At 39.8% G+C, this 20,533-nt stretch overlaps 1 protein-coding gene across 4 annotated transcripts in view; it reads left to right on the forward strand.

Moving 5' to 3' along the window:
* The window catches only part of PITPNM3 (PITPNM family member 3), an 87,281-nt gene that overhangs the window by 33,352 nt on the left and 33,396 nt on the right, over nt 1–20,533 (forward strand). For all 4 annotated transcript variants that reach the window (XM_040532216.1, XM_040532214.1, XM_040532215.1 and 1 more), the window contains exons 4-6: nt 9,537–9,613; nt 12,477–12,712; nt 19,067–19,256. In XM_040532216.1, coding sequence (XP_040388150.1) covers nt 9,537–9,613; nt 12,477–12,712; nt 19,067–19,256 — 503 coding nt within the window. The remainder of the gene's footprint in view (nt 1–9,536; nt 9,614–12,476; nt 12,713–19,066; nt 19,257–20,533) is intronic.

The following is a 20,533-nucleotide window of genomic DNA, read 5'->3' on the forward strand; positions in this document are numbered from 1 at the left end:
ATATATCTCATCTCCAAGGTTCTCCAACATTTATGCAGTAGTCAAAATACTCAGTATAATGGAAAAATCTGTATGCACCCTCATGGCTCTGTGCGTTCAGTTACAGTGATTTTCACTTTGTACTGGTGTTCTCTGCCTCATCCTCAGGCACTTAGGCTGCATTGACTAATTTTTTCCACAGTGAATGTTCTGTGTAAACAAACTACTCTCCTTCTCCCCAGTAGTATGTGACCTCTCCTTCCTTGACTCTTTCTAGAGTGTCATATAATTAATTAAAGGGTGTTTGGACATAACCAAATGTAGTGTTTATGCTGCTATTAAATTTATTGCAATAGCATCTGCCACTGCCTGATAATGTGAAGAATGGAAAACAGAATTTGGCTTAATGGAATGAACAGTGGAAGGAAAGGATGGAAATTAGAATAGCAATAGCATTCCAAAACACATCAGATGGCTCATATGAAAACAGATTTACTTCTAGCAGCAGATTTTAAAGATAAACAGTGAGTTGGACTTCTGCTGTCCTTGACATGCAAATCATCCATGATAGCAGTTTATACTAGAGTAGGTTACCCATGTTCAACAACTGCTGTCATTTTATTTTTGTGATGCTGTGCATTCTAAAATACAGCTCAGCAAATGTTTGCAAAATGGAGAAAACCTAAGGTAACTTCTAAGATACGTTTAGCTGAGTGTGGGGTCCTGCTGCAGAGAACCCTGATTTCCTTGCTGTGCTTCCACAGATTCCCTTTTTGGTTTTGGACCTGTATAAAGATTTGGTTCACATGCTAAAATCAGCAGGTGGTCTTACATCATTTTCATTGGGCCTAAAGGTTCCCTGGCTGTCAGTCCCATTCAGAGGGTCATCTCATCTGCAGGTGTATTATCTCCTTTCCTTTGTACTCCCATTGTTGTTATATTTGACACAGCATTTTTATATATATATATATATTTTTTTTTTTTCTATTTGAAGGTAAATTTCACTGTATTCTTGCAGGGGGAAAGTCAGGTTCTAAAGTGGAACATGAATGTTGTTTGTTCCAGTGATAACTTGTAAAGCTGTTAAATTCAGATGATTAGAACAGGGTAAGCAATGCATACCATAAAGCCTGCTGAAGGTACAGCAGCTAATGTTGCAAGACTGGATATGTGGTGAAGAAGATGAAGAAAGATCCCCTTAATACCTTGCTGGTGCTTAGGCACACAACTCTGTTCAGCTGTGCTATACTCTGATGCTGACCATATTAGCAATATAATCACAAGGGAGAACAAAACGAGTCAGAGTTATACAAAGTACTCTATGGGGGTGCAAAGAAGATGGATCCAGGCTCTTTTCAGTGACACCAGAGCAAGATGCAGCATAAACAAACTGGAACACCAGAGATTCCATGTAAATATCAGGAAGCACTTCCTTACTGTGCAGGTGATGGGAGCACTGGCACAGGTTGCCTGGAGAGGTAGTGGGGTCTCCCTCCTTGGAGAACTCCAAAAGCCACTTGGACACTGTCCTGGGCACCCTGCTCTGGTTGGCCTGCTGAAGCAGGGTAGGGGCCAGATGGACCCAGAGGTCCCTGCCAGCCTCAGCCATTCCGTGCGATTCTGTGGCATCTCAGGAGCATGAATTTGCAAAGATACATGTATATGTAATGACTATGTAGCACAGCTGTGTAGTGAAGGTAACTTTGTAGAACTTCATTTTACCTGCAGCAAATTTCTGTGGTGAATAGATACGTTTATTTCTACTGGTGTTACCAATCCTTTGTGGGAAAGTAAGGTGGTTTCTATGATTCTATTCTGGTTTCCACACTGCCCCCAAGATTTATATATTTTTTAATTTTTGTTTTTGGTAGCTTTGCAACAGGTGGTAGCAAGCAACTAGAGGAATTGCAGATGGTCTTCCAATTCCTGGCCAGAGAGATGGCAATTTGTTGCAGATTCTGTGGAAAATCACTGTGTGGTGAAAACCTTTGTACTCCTATGTAAAGCATAGTTAATTGCTAGGACATAGAGTTCCTGCTACCTTTATTTCACTAGCATGCTTTCTTTTGACAAAGTGAATAGTTCTTTGAATTTGATGAGTCTCCTCATAAACTAAACTCTTCCTAATACTGTCTCTTTAAGTGTAGAGCTAATTTCGAAGCCCTTTAGTCATATAGATTTCAAGGGTTGTAGTTACACAGATGAAGTAGAATGCCCTTAAGTGGTTAATCAGGGATGACATTTAAGTTTTTGCCATCGTATCACAGTAAATGTCTTCAAAGGGTATTTTAAAATACAGGAGGTCTGCATTTCAGTCTATATTCATATTCCTTGAACCTCTTGAGGGATGACTATATGAAGAGAAATGTAATGTGATTTATCAGCACCCATTTGATGCTGTTATTTTGGCAATTTAAGAGCTGTTGTGGGATTTGTATGTAGCAGCTGGGAAAGAGGGTAGGAGCAAGTAACAGATAACCTTGCTTGAAGCAATTCTTAATAGTTGAAAGCAGCGCAAGTGACCTCTGGCATAACCCCAGTTTGTGGTAGCAGCTTACAACTAGTGGATTCTCTTTAATTTTTTATTTTAAATAAAATGGGGGCACTAAAGGCTATTGCAAGCTTGCAGGTGCTGTGGGAGATATTTCCGTATCATTGTAGAAGGCAGTTAAACCTCATTTCAATGCCAGTTTTTATTACAGTCCCATTTTGTATACTAGTCTGTATTTCATCTGGACAGGGAGGCATGAAATTAATGTGACTACACTGAGATCACAAGAGCTGTTGTAAGCTGTTGTCGTACAACTTCGTTATAGAAGACCTGTGCATCTGCACTGAGGACAGTTCTGGTACTGGAGAATTCACATGCATGCAAGACTCTGGTTTGATAAGTGTGTACGGATGTGTTGGTTCCTGTTTCTGTGTAGATGTTCCTGCCATGTAGAGTTAGAATTTCCTGGCAAAATAAGTGTGTCTGTGTTACTTGAACCAAATGTCTTTCTGGGTGACTGTGTTCTGATGAATTGTTCTGATGAATAAAGCCTTCACCTTTTTTTGTTTGTGTCAGGCTTTACAGCCATGCTAGCTTTGCATAACCTGTACCAGCAGATCTAGTAGAAGAGGAGAAGAATCACATGAAGTAAAGATTTCAAACTATATCGCTGTTGCGCACATTGCTGTCATCTGAGTAGCTTTGACTACTTCTCCAAACTGAGTGACAGAAAAGAATGCAATCATTTATGTTCCAATATAAAACACGCCACCCTTCATTTCATTTTCTTAGGCTTGCGATCAGGATCAGTACCACTCTATGTAATTTGTTCATTACAGCCACCAGCATCTTTTTATGTTCTGCCTTGCAGCGCTGCATGCAAACACTGTGCTGTTTGCAAAGGTGAGAGACCTGCTGTAGCTCGAAAACTGTGAAGCACATAAATAAAGTCTGATAGGCCTTTTCATATCACAGAGAGATTCTATGCCTTGTCAACAGTGTTTCCTTACATTTTCATGGATAATTTCATTGTGGTCATTTTCTGAGAGGTAGATAAGTCTGATGATATTTCTAGTATGTGAATGGCTTCCTGTGTTGTTTAACTGAGAATTTTATTCTAAGGCTGATGTTGAATAACCCAAATCTGAGAGCGAGTGGGTACACATGAAAGAGAAATCCATGCATGTCTGACAGACACCTTATAGTCATCACGTAAGTGGTAGAGTCACAGGATAAGCAGTAGCTCTGTGTGATAAATAGCCAAACCATATGGTAGTTGCTGACTTATCTTTGTCTCTGCAGTCTTCTGCTTGATAATCTCTCCCTCTAGCATTTATTCTGACCTTTGAAGCTCATAATCAGCTTCAAGCAAAACTGCATCATTAAAAGCACTTTTGTATCTCCTAAACTTCAATTAAGTCTCCTCAGCAAAGTATCAATCTCATGTCTAGTACAAAATGGGGTTTATCTGAGTGTAGGTGGATTGATCAGGGTTAGTGACAATCCTGATTCCTGTGGCTTGAGTTCTTTTGCTCTGAGGAGGAGCAAGTGTTGCTTTGTGTCACTAAACCTTTGCGAGTGTATTGAAATGCCTCTACACTTCTGCTTGGTTTCCCAAGGTACAAAAGCTACTGGAATGTAATGTTTCTTGCTCCCCTCAGTTTAGACATACTTATTCTCACCTCACATCACATAGGTGATTAGTCTGTCCTAAAGCAGTTTATGTATTTGGCTGCCTTTAGGAGTATGGTAAATTGTTGTAGCTTAAATTCATCATATGCAGTGCATTCTTTTTCTTTCTGTCATCTGTGGAGTTTTATATGCAAGGTAATTTTTGTGGTTTAGGAGATTTTTATTTCTCTCTCTCTATTTTTTTAATTGCCTTTGCTGCTATACCTTCAACTCTGTTCTCTGACAGACAGAATGTTTTGCAGTGGGAGTGGGAGGTGTTAAGTTCTGTGATAGGTGAATTAATTCCACAATTTCAGACTCCCAGGCTCCCAAAAAGATGCTCTCATCTGCACAGGTGAGATATTTGACCTTTAAGAGGGAGGTCATTGCATCTTAGCAGAATAATTGATTGTGATCTGGCATGCTGGCTGGGTTGAGGAAGCATCTGGAAGAGACTAAGACTTTCATTGTTTCCTGAAGCCTGCAGGAAGCCAATGCAGTGATATTAGGTCAAGTTCACTCAATAGCATGAAGAATTTATTCTGCTCAGTAATATGAACCAGAGCTGTGTAGGATGGCTCTGCAGCTGTTTATAGATTTGGGTTTTCAAATGTTTGAAAGATATTTCCCAGTCAAAGTGAGAAAACAGTTTGGAAAGAAGACCAATATTCTGATAGCAGTCTACTTTACCTATAGAATAGGAACTGCGATTAAAACAGTGCCTGGAATCTATTGTCCAGTTATCTATAAGATTTTTATGTGTGTGGAGCAAGGAATTATCCTTCAGTCTGGCATTTGATGCATAAAGGAAAAAGCAACCCACCCACTCTGCTTTCTAAAGACCTATTATTAGAACAAGATTTTCAAAGGAACAGGGCACAAGTAATCCCAGGAAGTATCTTGTCTAATGTGTTGCACTGTAAAGATAACAGAAAGTGTTTGTGAGCACATGATGAATCCTGGGTTTCCTGTTTCAGTACTCTGTTGAAGATAAATATTATGGTTCCCTATAAGGTGGTGCCTCATGGCCCCGAATAACTATTTTTCATGACTGATGTCATTATAAAACTAATGTTTGTGTGGTGCTGGTTCTGCTTTGAGCTTAGGTGCTAGAAAACTCATATTTTTCCTGTGAAGAACCTCAGAGTAAAGTGGGTCTTCCGGACAGGCTTTTGGAAACACCACTTTTAATTAGAAGCAGATTTAAAGTGTAGAGACTTCCAGAAAGCAATTATGTTTGTTGGGAATTTCCGGGTTTGTGGGTTTATGTTGTTGCTGTTTGTTAGTGGTGTTTGTGTGTGTGTGTGCTATTTATTTTTGTTTGTTTCACACAAATATTAAATGACTAATCCTTTAAATCCTTGCCTGCCAAAGAGGCAAGAATAATCACCTTCCTTTTAAATATAGAGAAACTTAGTCACTGTTTGAATGATTTTCTCATGGCTACAAGGAATGATAATGGCAAAATCTGCTATAGAATTAGTTCTTAATTGTAATGCAGAAGTCTGTGTAAATTTACTTTGTAAATTCCACCGAGGTATAGGAATGAAGGGTGTTATGTAAAGACAGCCTGGCACTTTTAGTTCATAATTGTTTTCTTTTAAACAAAAGATTACTGTAGATTTAACGTGCCATAGTTCTCATAAAGAGCTTTATGGCAGTTTCTCTTGTTTCATTACATGACAGTGGTTATGTTGAGGCAGATGCTGAGATGCTGGACTCAGCAGTAAATCATCACAAATTTGCCATTTGGACACATTTTAATAAATATTGACTTATTTATAGCTTTTGATATTCTGTATCTTATACATGAATATTTTGGAGAACAATGGCCCATAAGGTAAAGAAACAAGCGTCACGCAATGAGTAGGAAAACTAATGAGTGGAAGCACATTTAACAGATAAAGCATCTCACTATATTCTGTATTTCGAAACAAACTAGTTTGTTGTTCTTGGGCCAATATTGGATGGTTAATAGATTGACAGTGGACTGAACAATAAACTCAATTAGATTAGGTGTTAAAAGCCTGTCTCTCAGTTTTATTTATATAGGTTATCAGTTTCTTGTCTTACATAAAAAGTCACTACTAAGCACTGGTCCACTGTAAGCATCACGTTGCTGGGTCCTAGTCAACTTGTTGTCCACCAGGATCCTCAGGTCCTTTTTTGCAAAGGTGTTTTCCACACTGTCAGTCTGGGTTATTGTTCCCCAAGTGCAGGACTTTGCATTTCATTTGGTTACACTTCATCATATTCCTGTTGACCTGTTTCTTCAGCCTGGTGAGATCCCTCTGAATGGCAGCACAACCACGTGATGTCTTAGCCACTCTGCCTAGTTTTGTGTTGTCTGCAGGCTTGTTGAGTGTGTAGTCTGTCCCATCATCTAGGTCATTAATAAAAATGCTCCACAGGACCGTATGTAGTAGCGACCCCTGGGGTGCACCAATGGACACTGGCCTTCAGCTGGACTTGTGCTTCTGATCACAATGCCTTAAGCCTGGCAGTTCAGCCAGCTGTCAGTTCATCTCACTGTCCACTTATCTAGCCTGTATTTCCTCACTTTGTTTGCAAGGATGTTACGAGAGACAACATTGAAAGCCCTGATAAAGTTGAGGTAAACAATATCCACTGCTCTCCCTCCATCCACCAAGCCAATAGTCTAATCACAGAAAGCTATCAGGTTGGTTAGGCTTGATTTCCCCCCCTTTGTAAATCCATGCCGACTACTGCTATTCACTTTCTTGTTTTCATGTTTGGACATGAGAATAGCCAGTAGAGTAGCCTATCCAGCCAGTCTGCCTGTTTATTCAGATTTATTTATTTATTTATCCAGAATTATGTATTCTGAATTCTTATAATATACGTATTCACAACTGTATCTTTGGGTCTGTTTAGTTAAACGTGTTGAGGTTTTTTAATCACATTTGTTAATGTTAATACCGTAATTAACATTAGTTTATAGTAATTTGTTAGTAATTAATATTAGTATATAGTAGTTTAAGTATGTTAATACAGTTGAACTAGCAGATATTGTGGACCTGCTGTTTGAGGACCAAGAGTGTGCACCTAATGCCTCTGACGAGATGTTGTAAAACATATGGTGTTTGTCTACAGTGGTCTGAGTATATAATTGACTGTATTGAAGATACTGAATCTGCTCTCATTGAAGCCAAAAACACTCTAAATTCTGCTCCAAAGTCAATGTGGACTTTCATTGTTGTCTTTATAACAGATGATGAACATATGATCCTGTTGTGATAAAAGGTATTAGGAAAGCACTGTGTTTATCTGCAGTGTTTCTTCCTGTTTGTTCAGGTTACAAGTTTTTTTGTGTGAAAATCTCTTGCTGTAAATTTCTGTTACTCCTGTCATGCATCCTGGTAATGTAGCACTGCAGTTACTTCTGGGAGTTTCCCAGCTAATCACAGAGATTTATGGAAGAGCTGGATGACGAAGGTCTTCAGAGAATTTTAAACGCTCAATTCACTTGTCAACATATAGGTGATTGGTGCCATTTAAAACATCCCAGAGTATCTATGATACCTAACGTTTGGTTCTAGCAGAGATGACCTCTTCTACTGCTGTTCCAGTCCTCTTCCACTACTGTTCCAGAAAGGCACAGATGATGAACAACATCTGTGCTGGTACTGTACATCTCTGCATAAGGACCCAAATCTTGTTATAAATGTTGCTGTAAGAATAGAGGAGTATTTAATACGTAGGACTGCAAAAAACCCTGTTTATTGTTCAGTTTATCCACAGGATTTCCTGTGAACAGATCTTTCTGTTTTGAAACTATATAACTCTATACCCTTATCTACCCGAGGGTGCTGAGGGAGCTGGCAGATGTGATTGCCCAGCTGCTTTCCATCATCTATCAGTTGTCATGGTCAACCAGAGAGGTCCCAGATGGCTGGAGACTTGCTAATGTGACACCCGTCTATAAGAAAGGTCGTAAGGAAGATCCAGGGGACTACAGGCCTGTCAGCCTGACCTCAGTGCCACAGAAGGCTATGGAACAAATCATCTTGAGGGCAGTCACACAGCACGTGCAAGACAACCTGGGGATCAGATCCAGCCAGCATAGGTTCATGAAAGGCAAGCCTTGCCTGACCAACCTCATCTCCTGTTATGACCAGGTAACCCACCTGGTGGATGAGGGAAAAGCTGTTGACGTAGTCTACCTAGACTTCAGCAAAGCCTTTGACATGGTCTCCCACAGTATTCTTCTGGAGAAGCTGGCAGCCCATGGCTTGGACAGGTACACCCTTTGCTGGCTTAAAAACTGACTGGAAGGCCAGGCCAAGAGAGTGGTGGTGAATAGAATGAAATTCAGCTGGCAACCAGTCTCAAGTGGTGTTCCCCAGGTGTTGATATTGGGGCACACCCTCTTCAATATCTTTACTGATGATTTGGATGAGGGAGTTGAGTGCACCCTCAGTAAGTTTGCAGGCGACAACAAGTTGGGGGGGAAGCGTCAGCCTGCTTGAGGGTAGGAAGGCCCTGCAGACTGGGCAGGTTGGATCGATGGGCAGAGGCCAATGGTCTGAGGTTCAACATGTCTAAGTGCCGGGTCCTGCAATGTGGTCACAACAACCCCCTGCAGCGCTACAGGCTTGGGGGAGAGTGGCTCGAAAGTCGTGCAGAGGAAAAGGATCCGGGGGTGCTGATTGATGCTCACCTGAACATGAGCCAGCAGTGTGCCCAGGTGGCCAAGAAGGCCAACAGCATCCTGGCTTGTATCAGGAATAGTGTAGCCAGCGTGACCAGGGAGGTGACTGTCCCCTTGTACTCTGTACTCTGCTCTGGTGAGGCCGCACCTTGAGTACCGTATCCAGTTTTGGGCCCCTCACTACAGGAAAGACATTGAAGCCCTGGAGCATGCCCAGAGAAGGGCTATGAAGCTGGTGAAGAGTCTGGAACACAAGTCTTTTGAGGAGTGGCTGAGGGCACTCGGGTTGTATAGTCTGGAGAAGAGGAGGCTCAGGGGAGACCTCATTGCTCTCTACAACTACCTGAAAGGAAGGTGTGGGGAGCTGGGGATCGGCCTCTTCTCACAGGTAACTAGTGATAGGACTAGAGGGAATGGCCTCAAGTTGTGCCAAGGGATGTTCAGGTTGGAAACTAGGAGACATTTCTTCTCAGAAAGAGTGATTAGGCATTGGAACGGGTCACCCAGGGAGGTGGTGGAGTCACTGTCTGTGGAGGTGTTTAAGGAAAGGTTGGATGTGGTGCTTAGGGACATGGTTTAGTGGGTCATACTGGTGGAAGGGGGATGGCTGGACTAAATGATCTTGGAGGTCTTTTCCAACCTTAATGTTTCTATGATTCTATGTCTGTAAAAGGTGAGGAATCCAAGTATTTATGCAATCAATTATGTCTTTTTTCCTTTCAGGTGAATTATATAGAGCCTCTTTAAGAAAACAAAGGTTACCTGCACAAGGCAGTATTGAAATACATGAGGACAATGAGGTGAGATTGTTTCCCAAAACAGATTGTGCTGATTTCCAAGGATCAGATACGTGGAAATACTCTCGTATTATGTAATTGTAAGCCTCTTTGATGGCTTAGTCTTTCTTTTTTATTTTTCAGTAAGTGCACATGCAATAACTGAAAATCAAAATGAGATTTTCACATATTACATAATTCACTTAGGTGGAAATATGACCCATTTCTCTCAAAAGATGTCTACTTAGTGCTTCAGGTCAAATACAGGTTTTGAGAAGCAGATTTGGCAGCGGTCAGGAAATTAACAGTAACAAAATTACTTCTTTAGAAGAAGCAAAGAATCTAAACAAGTTGTGCTCCTTCCAGTTGACTGATTAAGGTCCTCTGTCCCAACATAGGACAGGAAACAAAAATGTCTACATTTCTGTATTTCAAGAATCCCAGGCCAAATGTCCCCTGAAAATGCTGACAGTCTTTGACATCAGGTGTCCTTTCAGTTCAGCCCTTGAGCTCCTTGTCTTAGTCATGACTGAACTGCTGATTACAGGCAAATTTATTTTGTTCCTTTTGACTCCTTCTGTGAAAGCTACCTGTTAAATACAACTGTGCTGAAAGACTTTTTTAACAGTTACTTGAGCAATATTGACCTGCTTGAATTTTTACCTCTGTTTTGAAGCTTTCAGTTACACCAATCTGTCAACAGTGCCACTTGTTTACAAGCTGGCATTGGCTGTGGAAAGAGCTACTTTAAGCTTTCAAGGGGAATTAAACTCCTCTTCTGAATAAATGGATTGGGAATATATGGAGAGGGAAATTGTAAATTAGAGCAAGAAAAAGTGGAACCTCAAAAACTCTCTTTTTACTTACCAGCATATCCAATACTGAAAGATACATGCAGATCAGCAAAATGCCTGCAGAGGATGAATGTGGGACTGAAAATGAGTAATTCTACTGGAGACTAAAAATCATGGGCTGAACAGAGATAATGGCTTTGTGGAACAATTTAGAATTCTCTCTTTTTCAACCATTTGTCTGTCACCATTCTACAGGTGCTGAATTACATATTTTTTTCTCATTCATGCCAACATCTTTTCCACCCCTGCACCTCTGCTGCTAAGCTACAGGCTGAAATTTATCTGTGTGCATTTATTTACTTGTCAGTTTTTCTAGTTAATGCTTTGTTTGTTTGATTAATTTTGTGTGTGGTTTTTGTTAAACTCTGAGCAGTTCTCATTTTATATTTACTGTTGAAGATTGTGGTTTTGGTAGCAGAGCTGAAGAAGGAGGTGCCTAGAACGTTGCCTGTTTGCAAGTTACCGTAGTTAATTTAATAAAAGATATGAGCTCATCCTGCAAAGTTTTTCCTCTCTTGGAAGAGGTATGCTAATACTGGCCAGTTTCTTCACAAAAACATAATACTGTGATGGGAGTTGCAGTCCTGAGACTTGAGAGTATAACTATCTGAGTTGGTCTATGTTCAGAAGCCCATTTTTAAAAGGTGCTGTGTAAGCGCACAAATCAAGCCAGTCTTTGCCTTAAACGTCTTGCAGTTTAGATAGACTGATAAAGAAAAAAAGAAAGAGAAGAGAAATCATCTGAATATAGCACATGAGGGTACAAACCTATCTATTAGATCATGATCACTTCGTAAGACTGGGGTCATAGTAGAGACTAAGCTTATATAAATTAATTTAAAAGATGTTACTGAAAATAAATGGAGCTTATTTCACAATATAATATTTGATTATTTTATTTGAACTTCTTTCTCAGTAGATCACCCAAGGTAGCAGTTAACAATCCTCAAGCAAGTACAAGAAAGAAAATAGTTGTCAAGATTTAAAACCAGAAAAGTTCCTAATCTTTTCATGTATTAGGTCTCTCTTTGAATGAATATGACTCTCAAGGTTTAAAGAAGAAAAAAGATGTGTAACTGTGAAACATGCAAAACGTTTTTCCAGTCTCAGGTAGATAGATAACATTTTTTTTCTATGGAGCACATGACCTCACCTTCCATGGAAGATTATTGTCTGTGTTTTGCATGACAATTCACATACTCACTGTCAGCAACAGTACATTTTTTACTCTCTCAGTGAATGTCTTGTATGTTAACCCGCCCCCTTTTTTTTTTTTCATTTTAATAAGTTGACAGTCTCAGAAGGCTTCCAGTCTCAAAACTCTTATCAGTTGCTTCTGCTAGATGCTTTCATGGGCAGAAATGAAAACATTGGCAAATGTGTTCATTTGTTTTTCTTTAAAGAACCTGTGATGATTAGAGTTAAAATGTTCCCAGTAAATGCAGCAGCCCATTTCACAATATCTAGACATTTTCTTAGGCTGCCTGTGAATGTTGAACATCTCCAGTCTGGACATATTTCCAATAGCTTTTGATGTGCACAAAGCTATAGTCTTTGTTGGTCTACACCTGACCTGTAAGGGTTTTCTGGCAGAGCATAGTGTTCTCTACCTGGTTCAGACATACTTAAATTAAATGTGTTGTGTCCCATCCCATCCTCCCCACCCCCACCCAGCAGATAACACAAAGATCACAGTGGGGTGGGAAAAGGAATCAATTCTAATTGCTTGTGAACATTAACATTTGGACATTAGAAAGAAGTTTGTTACTCAGAGGGTGGTGAGGCACTGGAACAGGCTGTCCAGGGAAGCTGTGGATGCCCCATCTCTGGAGGTGTTCAATGCCAGGTTGGATGAGTCTTTGATCATCCTGGTCTAGTGGAAGGTGTCCCCGCCCATGGCAGGGGGGTTGGAATTAGATGATCTTTAAGGTCCTTTCCAAGCCAAACTATTCTGTGATTCTGTGATTAACACCAAGTATACCGACACTGTCCGTAAAAAGGCTTCCTCCTTTCTTATTTCTTTTTTCTCACAGGAAGGAGTTAAACACGAGAAATGCAAAACTCATGTGCTAATTCTGATCCTACATGGGGGGAACATCTTAGACACTGGAGGAGAGGACCAAAGCAGCAAGCTGGCAGACATCAACACCTTCAGTTCTGTGTTTGAAAAAGTCACCCAGGCCCATTTCCCTTCTGCTTTGGGACACATCTTAATCAGACTTGTTCCCTGCCCTGCAATCTGTTCGGCAGCCTTCTCTCTTGTTTCCAAGTAAGCTTATTTCATTTTCAAATGTTTGGCTTTGCAGTTTGGTTTTGAAAGGCTTTCTATGACCTGTACTTTTCATAATGAAATGTCATGAATCCTTTTTAAACTTTTGCTCACTGAATGACTATGTATGATCTTTCATACTTCTCTACATGGATGTGTTAGTTTAAAAACAAACAAACAAACAAACAAAAAAACTCATGGTGGACTACAGACTGTCATCCACATGCATCCGGAAGAAAAATAAATAAATCCAGAACAACTAGGTAGAAGAAGAAAACTATGATAATTGTTAACTTTTTCTTCATCCATCCTTTAAAATCTGATTAAAAAATGAGTAGTCAGCATTTATCTTTTTTTAAAATGTGAAGCATAGCTAGAACTGCCAGCAAATATACCAGCTGACACTTCTGTATCTGATTTGTCTGTTCAATATTTGACCATTGCAGAGACAGGATGTTATAGAAGACCCTTCTGATAGTTTTAATGTTTTTAGATTTATAAACAAAAATGGCATATTGGTAACATTGGTTTAGGAATTAAGTGGAGATCGTGAAGCCTTGCTGAGAAACTTAGACTAATTTAACAAAATTATGCTTTGCACTGGAGACTGAGAACAGGAAGAACTATCTAGAATATTAGCGATTTAACACGTCTTGTAAATTCTCTCACTATATGAACATGATTTTTACCCTTTAACAAGAGAAAAAAAAGTAATATCTGTTTATTCCCAATAGCAGCTACTACTCTTTGAAATCCTGTAGTGTTTTGCAGTGGGGTATTAATTTATTGCCATTAACCTATAAGAATGCAGCATAAAGCAGTCTTGAATGAGCTACAGAGGACGCATCTCTAAGAAACAGTGCCTTTGGCTAATGAAGGCTTCAGTTCAAAATGCAACTAGGATTTGTTTGCATGCATAGTAAGGGGGATCTGTCCTGTTTTTGGCTGGGGTAGACTATATTTTCTTCATACTCGCTGGTATGGTGCTGTGCTTTGGATTTAGAATGAGAATAATGCTGTTAACACACTGATGTTTCAGTTGTTGCTGAGCAGTGCTCGCACAGCCAAGGACTTCTCAGCTTCTCCTGCTGCCCTGCCAGCGAGGAGGCTGGGGGTACACAAGGGGTGGGGAGGGGACACAGTCAGGACAGCTGACCCCAACTGGCCAAAGGGATGTCCCACACCATGTGGCCTCACGCTGAACAGGAAAAATGGGGGGGTTGGCTGGGGTGGTGGCCATTTCTTGGAAACGGGAATTGGTTGGTGGGTGGTAAGCAGTTGCACTGTGCATCACTTGTTTTGTGTATTCTTTTATCATCATCATAATTTTTTTTTTGAGCGGGGCGGGGGTTCCTTCATTTTCTGTCCTATTAAACTGTCCTCTCAACCCATGAGTTTTACCTTTTTTCTGATTCTCTCCACCATCCCACTTGGGGGGGGGGGAGGGGTGAGCGAACAGCTTTGTGGTACTTAGCTGTCTGACAGGTTAAACCACAGCACTTCTTAAAAAATAAATCAGTTTTAAGACACTGTGATCTTTTCTGGGCTATCCTGTAGGCTTTGAGCAAAATCACTTACCTCTACTCTGAGCATGCTTTTTCAAGTAGGCCAGCTGAGGATGCTTGTAACATACATTAATAATTATATGTTTTGAAGTTCCTGTGTGCATGCTTGTGCAAAAGATATTGGTGTGGTGAAAAACTATTAATTTTAACAATTTTTATATGTATGGCTGTAACAATTTCAGATATGCACTCTTTTTGACAATGCTGTGAGGCTTCAAAAATGACATACAGCAGCTCCTTTTCTCTGTTGTTATTTATCCCCATGGTCCAGGTGAAGTGAACTTAAAATAATAAATGGAATTTTTCAGTGGATACATCCACTTTGGTGCCTGCTCTTCCTCAGTTACTTTTTCAGTCCTGAAATTCGCTCAATAAATGACAGGACCTTGTCAGGTAATACTTCTTGCCTTAGTGATATTTTCCTTGAGATAAATATTTTAAACAGAAGTGTACTAATCTTTTCAGCACGACAGAGAAAGGGGGAAAAAACGTACTCTTAGGCCTGATTCAACTCTTCTACAAGTGTAAATCAACAGTAACTACTGAACTCTATACTGATGGCAGAGGAGACTCAGACTTGGCTTATTTCTTCTTTTCTAAACAGAGGGAAACTTCTGTTGTTTTGTCCAGGGTTTCCCCTAAGTGACAGTCACTTTTATAGCCTTTTTTGCAGTATAGCACCTAAAGTTACATTTGAACTTGTAGAGCAGAAAACGCTGCCGAAGAGGAGAGGACATGAGTTTTCTACAAACACATTTTGGACCTTAAGAAATGGGAACAGTGATGCTTGCTGTCCAGATGACAGGGTTGGAAAGGAGGGGTTAGAGTATAGGTTAAAGTTCTGAAATACCAGCTGGACTCAAAGCTAAGACAGCATACAGGAAGAAAAGGGGACAATGTGTAGACCAGACTGCTGGAAGGCGTGCCTGACTGTTCACATCAAGGGGGAATACACCAAAACAACTGGGAAAGCAGTATGTGTGTCCCAGTTGCTGCCCTGTAAGGAAAGGGAACTAATAGTAGAAGAGGAATTGCAACATCAAGAGGTGTTTGAAGGGTCCATCTGCAAACGAGCCATTTATTAACACAGGGATCAGTAGTGTCTCTTAGGTATCCCCATAAGACAGTGCCTGCAGGGCTCAACTAACTGGAAGAAGAGCTGGTATAGTGGAAGTGCTGGTGACAACCCAAATGAACAGAGCTCCCCCCTTCTTTCTCTTTGTTTTTTTTGATTCCTTCTTGCAGCCCTCGATACTCAGCCAAACTGAAAATAGCCAAGCTAGATTTTTGAGTGTCCAGTTGAATCATTCCCAGCACTGAAATACAATTAGTACTGCCAAGGTATGTTCTTGCCTTGAACCACTTGTAATGCATCCATTTGGTGCTGACAAAAGGAGAGATGATTATCGGCTCTCACAATTCTGCTTCATGCCAGCAGCTTTCACAGTCAGAACTGAAGGAAGCAGTTGTGGAACATAAATTTGTGGTTAACATCCCACTTAGCAAACTGTGGGTGAGGAGATGTGTTTTTAATTACTGAAATATTCATCGGGTGTGAGCCAGATTAAGCAGCAGCGCAAGATTTCATGTTTGGTTTGAATGTATCCTGAATTCTGTGAATGTGCAAGCATAGTGCATGCCAAGGTAGAGCAACCCTCTGTTTGCCTTGGCACAGGTTTTGAATTACAGTGTGTCTATGTGCTGAGTATCTGGGTTCAGACTAATCCCACTGGGACCTTTCATCTGAACACAAACAGGCAGTTCTCCTCCCTGTCTTGCAAATAGGGGGTTAAAGGAAAGGGATCTTTCAGGGAAAATTCACTCCAACTGGTAAATGTTTTAGATTGTTTAATCTGGTCTGCTTCCATCTGCTCGCATCACTTTCAGTTTCCTGTATCTCTTGTAAATCAGAAAGACACTGCTTATGCAACCTATGTGAATCTATAATGTATGAGTGATGTCCTGTGACACTTATTTCCACCTTTGCTGCTAAGGACAGATAAGGTTTAAAACTAAGTTCCATTCTTGTTCCAACTAGATGGCTTGTGAGCCATCTCTTCTCTTTTCAGGGAAACAGATGTCACTGAGTAGATCAAAAGTTAGGCTTTTAATAGATTGATTTGATGAGCATACATTGATTCACATCTCAGACTGAACCTTCTAAATTACAGCGTTAGCCAAACTGGGTAACAATTGCAATTTCTTTCTTTATTTATTTTAAGAAAAAAGCTTACATTGTAGGAGGCGAAGGGGCAAAAGTCAGTCTTAACAGGCATGGGTCACTGTAAGTTTTTTGTCTAGTTGTTGACTACAATGGCTTCTGTTTACTTCTTGGTTTGAATAAAACCTTATATACCTGACTAAGCATGACTGACTATGTACATCTCAATAGTTTTGAGCAGGCATTTTAGGTCTCATAGGCATTTAAATGGAAGTACAGAGTTAAGCACATGCTTGAGCATTTTTGTGGACTGTCTTATTCTTCTGTTATTAGTCTTCTATGACTAGAGTTGAGTCATAAACTGGAAGGCCCATCTCTTTCTTTGCATAGCAAAGCATAAAGAAAGAGCATTGTCAGAATCTGATTACACAATAAAATAATGTAAAGGACAGGGAAGGTCTTTTAGGGAAAGAGACATTGCCTCTGAACTGTTTACACTCTTTGGTCCAACATGCCTTAAACCTAGTGAGTGTCTTGAAATCTGGCAAAATCTATTTCCAGAGCAGTACCAGGTTTTTGCTAAAGGGCATTATGTAAGACAGGGATGGTCTTAAGAGGAATTAATGCAAATGCTCAGCCTGGAAAAATCCAGACGTAAATAAGTGACTTCATTGTACAGCAACAAATGTGTACAAGACAAGGTAATTTTCTAGGTGTTAAAATTTCATCTCTTTTAATAATCTATCAAATTGAACAAGATGCATTTTTCAATTAAGAATTAATGGTGCCTAATTCTGGAGTTGGTGTCAACTCCCTGACTGAAATTCCATTTTTAATGCTTGTGGATGACATTGCTACTGTATTTAAGAGTTTAGCTAGTTTTAACCCTGTGAGCTAAGGCAGTGAGATAATGTCTATGAAATCTAGGCACAGAGGAGCTAGACACTTGCTGAAGGTAAGAAGTCTGTGGCAGAATTAGGTCTTGAAATACGTTTGTTGTTACTACACCAAGGAATCACTTTCCTTTACCTCCTTGCAGACCAAACCTTGTGTTTAAACAAGAACCAGACAGGAAAGTTAATGACCGCAGTGGAGCACTACGTTGTTTTTGTCTCATATATAGAGAGGTAGTATTTTATTGAGATTTTCTTCCATTTCTTAAATTCTTAAAGAACTGTGCCAAGAAATATGGTTATCCAGCTAAATTACTGACAGTTCTTTGCTTACAACTGCAAAATGTTATCTAGTTCCCACTGTTTGTGTTTAGCAGTACTGCAAGAAGTGGGAGAGAAAAGCCTTACCTGATTGAGGTGAAACATACTTTGCCTCTTGGTTGGCTGTGTAGTGTTTTATCCTTTAATTATTCACAAGTGGGGCAAGGTCAAGGTTTGATAGTTATCCAAACAAGTGTTCCCCCATAGGTGATTTTCCCCTCTGCTTTCTCCTTTCACCTCTGCCGTGGCCAGAGGCTGACCTAAGGAAATTATGAGGGACCTGTGTTTCATCTTCACCTGTATTTAGCCACATGCTTTCTACATTCAGGAAAAGTTTCTTCCTTGTTCCTCCTTTATGTTGCTCCTGCTCTGCTTGAAAATTACCAAATCACTGGAGTGCTTCAGCAATAGTCAAGTATGGAAATGTTCTGTGAAGCTGAGGATATGAATACAGACTGACCTTCATACTTGAGCATTGCAAGTCATCTTTTCTTCTTCTGTTACCCTGGTGATAGCCCTGAGGATGCAGGTTTTAGCAGAGACACAGACTTTAATTCCAGTTCAGGGAGCTCAATTTTCAATATTGTGATAGCCCACAAAGTTCCTAAAGATAATGACTGCAAAATAATGTTGAAGTATATTGAATTTGCTTGCCTGTGGCTTTGGATGAACTTTGGATGAGCTGAATTGTTGAAAATGCTTCTGACTGGACAGTCAGCTTACTGAAAGAGAATCTGGCACACAGTAATGTGCCTTGCACCTTTGACTTCACTCATCAATAAAAATCAGTTGAGACATGACTGACAGACTTAATGAAAAACTTTCAGGGTACACATCCAAACTAAAATAAAAATGGCATTCTGAAAAATTTAAGCTTGCATTTTCTATCAAGTTTCCACCTTTTTGCAAAATGTTACTCTGCAAACAATTACATATAATTTCAGAACATAGGCAACTTTGTTCCAGCTGTTTGAATGGGTGGAACATTGGAAAAAAGTTTTTATACACTTTTGAACAATGTGCCTGTCACACATGTTCTGTGAAACAATACTTCATTGTGATTATTTGACCCCATTTTTTAATGTAGTGAGTTAGTGTATGGGGGGGAAGCTGAAAGGCAATAATAATCTCTTCACTCATCTAAATTATGTCTACTTTTACATGTAAAAATAAGGCGGAAAAATTGCACCATGTGTGCTTAATTACAGGAATGCCTTCTAGCATTGTCTCAGTTTTGTAAAGCAGTAACTCCATGATTGTTAAGCTGTTGAGTGTTGTGAGAAAATGATCCTTCCTGTACTTTCATTGTCAACTGCAATAGCAAAGCCCATTTCTGTTAATAAGTAACTGTTCATTAACTAATGCTGTGTGATGCCTTTTGCATTTTTCCTGATGATAGCATGTTCTTCTTTAGCCTAAATCCCTACAGCTATGATGAAAGCTGTCTCAGCAGCAGTGAAGACCACATCCCACTGGCTGCCTTGCCCTTGCTGGCTGTTTCGTCCCCTCAGTACCAGGATGCAGTTGCCATGGTGATCACTAGAGCAAACCAAGTTTACAATGAATTTCTCAAATCTACAGATGGGGTTGGTTTTAATGGACAGGTAGGACTATTCTTCTCTTACATCAAAGTAAAATTCCTTTAAAGTAAGACTGTTTCTTGTTAAACCACTTCTGATCTGTGTTGATGGTTTTGAGTTATCAGTGTGGGAACAATACTGTAAACGTGATGTATATGAACATTAGCTTGGAATAGTGCCCAGCATGAGAAAGACCCTTCTGGAATCCTATGCAGTATTTTACCTGGCCTTACTCAGTTGGTAGAAGATATTATACCTTCTCCCACAACCATTTTGACACCTAATCTCTTGTTAATTATTGCTGTGAGCTCTGGTAATGTTTAGGAGCCTTAGTTGTGCAGTAAGAGTATATTATGCTAAGCAGTGAGCAAGCCTGCCAGCTCAAGACAAGTGCCAATCTATATTACCAAGTTCATCATCACACACCTGCTATAGCTGTTGGAAGAGTTGGGACATCAGCAGATCTCTGACTAAGAGCAAAAGGAGATTTAACAGTTAGTATTTCTTTTTTGCCTCCATCACAGTAGTAGTAAAGCAGTTGACAGTAAAGAAACCCAGAAGATAAATATTCAGTTGCTGACTGTTGCAGATTTCCTGTGTAACTCTGGGATGGTCATGTATTTTTTTTGGTCTGATCCACTCCCCAGTGAAGTCACCTGCAGACTTCTTCCAGCTGACATATGTCACAGTTATTGTTCCTACTTCTCCATCTCTAGACTAGAAAAAAGAGTACTTTCCTGCTTCACGTAGAATAAAAATGGTACTGCTACCCTGTGTAAATTACTGATTTTTTTTTGTGATGGGGTCCTATACATAGCTGCAAACATTCACTTCCTTGAAGTACAATGACTTCCAGACTGCAGAACAAAGGAAAAAAAAATCAGAATATAGCATAATCTTTGAAGGAAAGCATGTGTCTTATAACACAAACAGATTGTTTTCCGTAGCAATAATGAGATTATGCTATGGCATACCAGTATTTTTAGACTAAAATTTGGTTTGAAGCCAGTTTTACTGTCCATAGTAAGCTATTCTTGCGTGAAACATGGAAACAGCCTATCTTCAGTGATAGAGCATTATAAAATGTGAGATTATGAAAAGAGGAATTATACAAGTTACAGAAATAATTGTGAAAAGAATTATCAGTAGAAATTTTTTTCTTTGACAAAGAAACAAAGGAAACTCCTTGTTTTTTGTTGCAAACTCTGAATTAGTATCATACATGCAAAAGTCATGACCCCTGTATGCTCCACAGAGTTTTTACCGTCAACAAATACCAGTATTGTTAGAATGGAAAAGTG

This window comes from Cygnus olor, chromosome 20, assembly GCF_009769625.2.
Source record: "Cygnus olor isolate bCygOlo1 chromosome 20, bCygOlo1.pri.v2, whole genome shotgun sequence".
NCBI lineage: Eukaryota > Metazoa > Chordata > Aves > Anseriformes > Anatidae > Cygnus > Cygnus olor.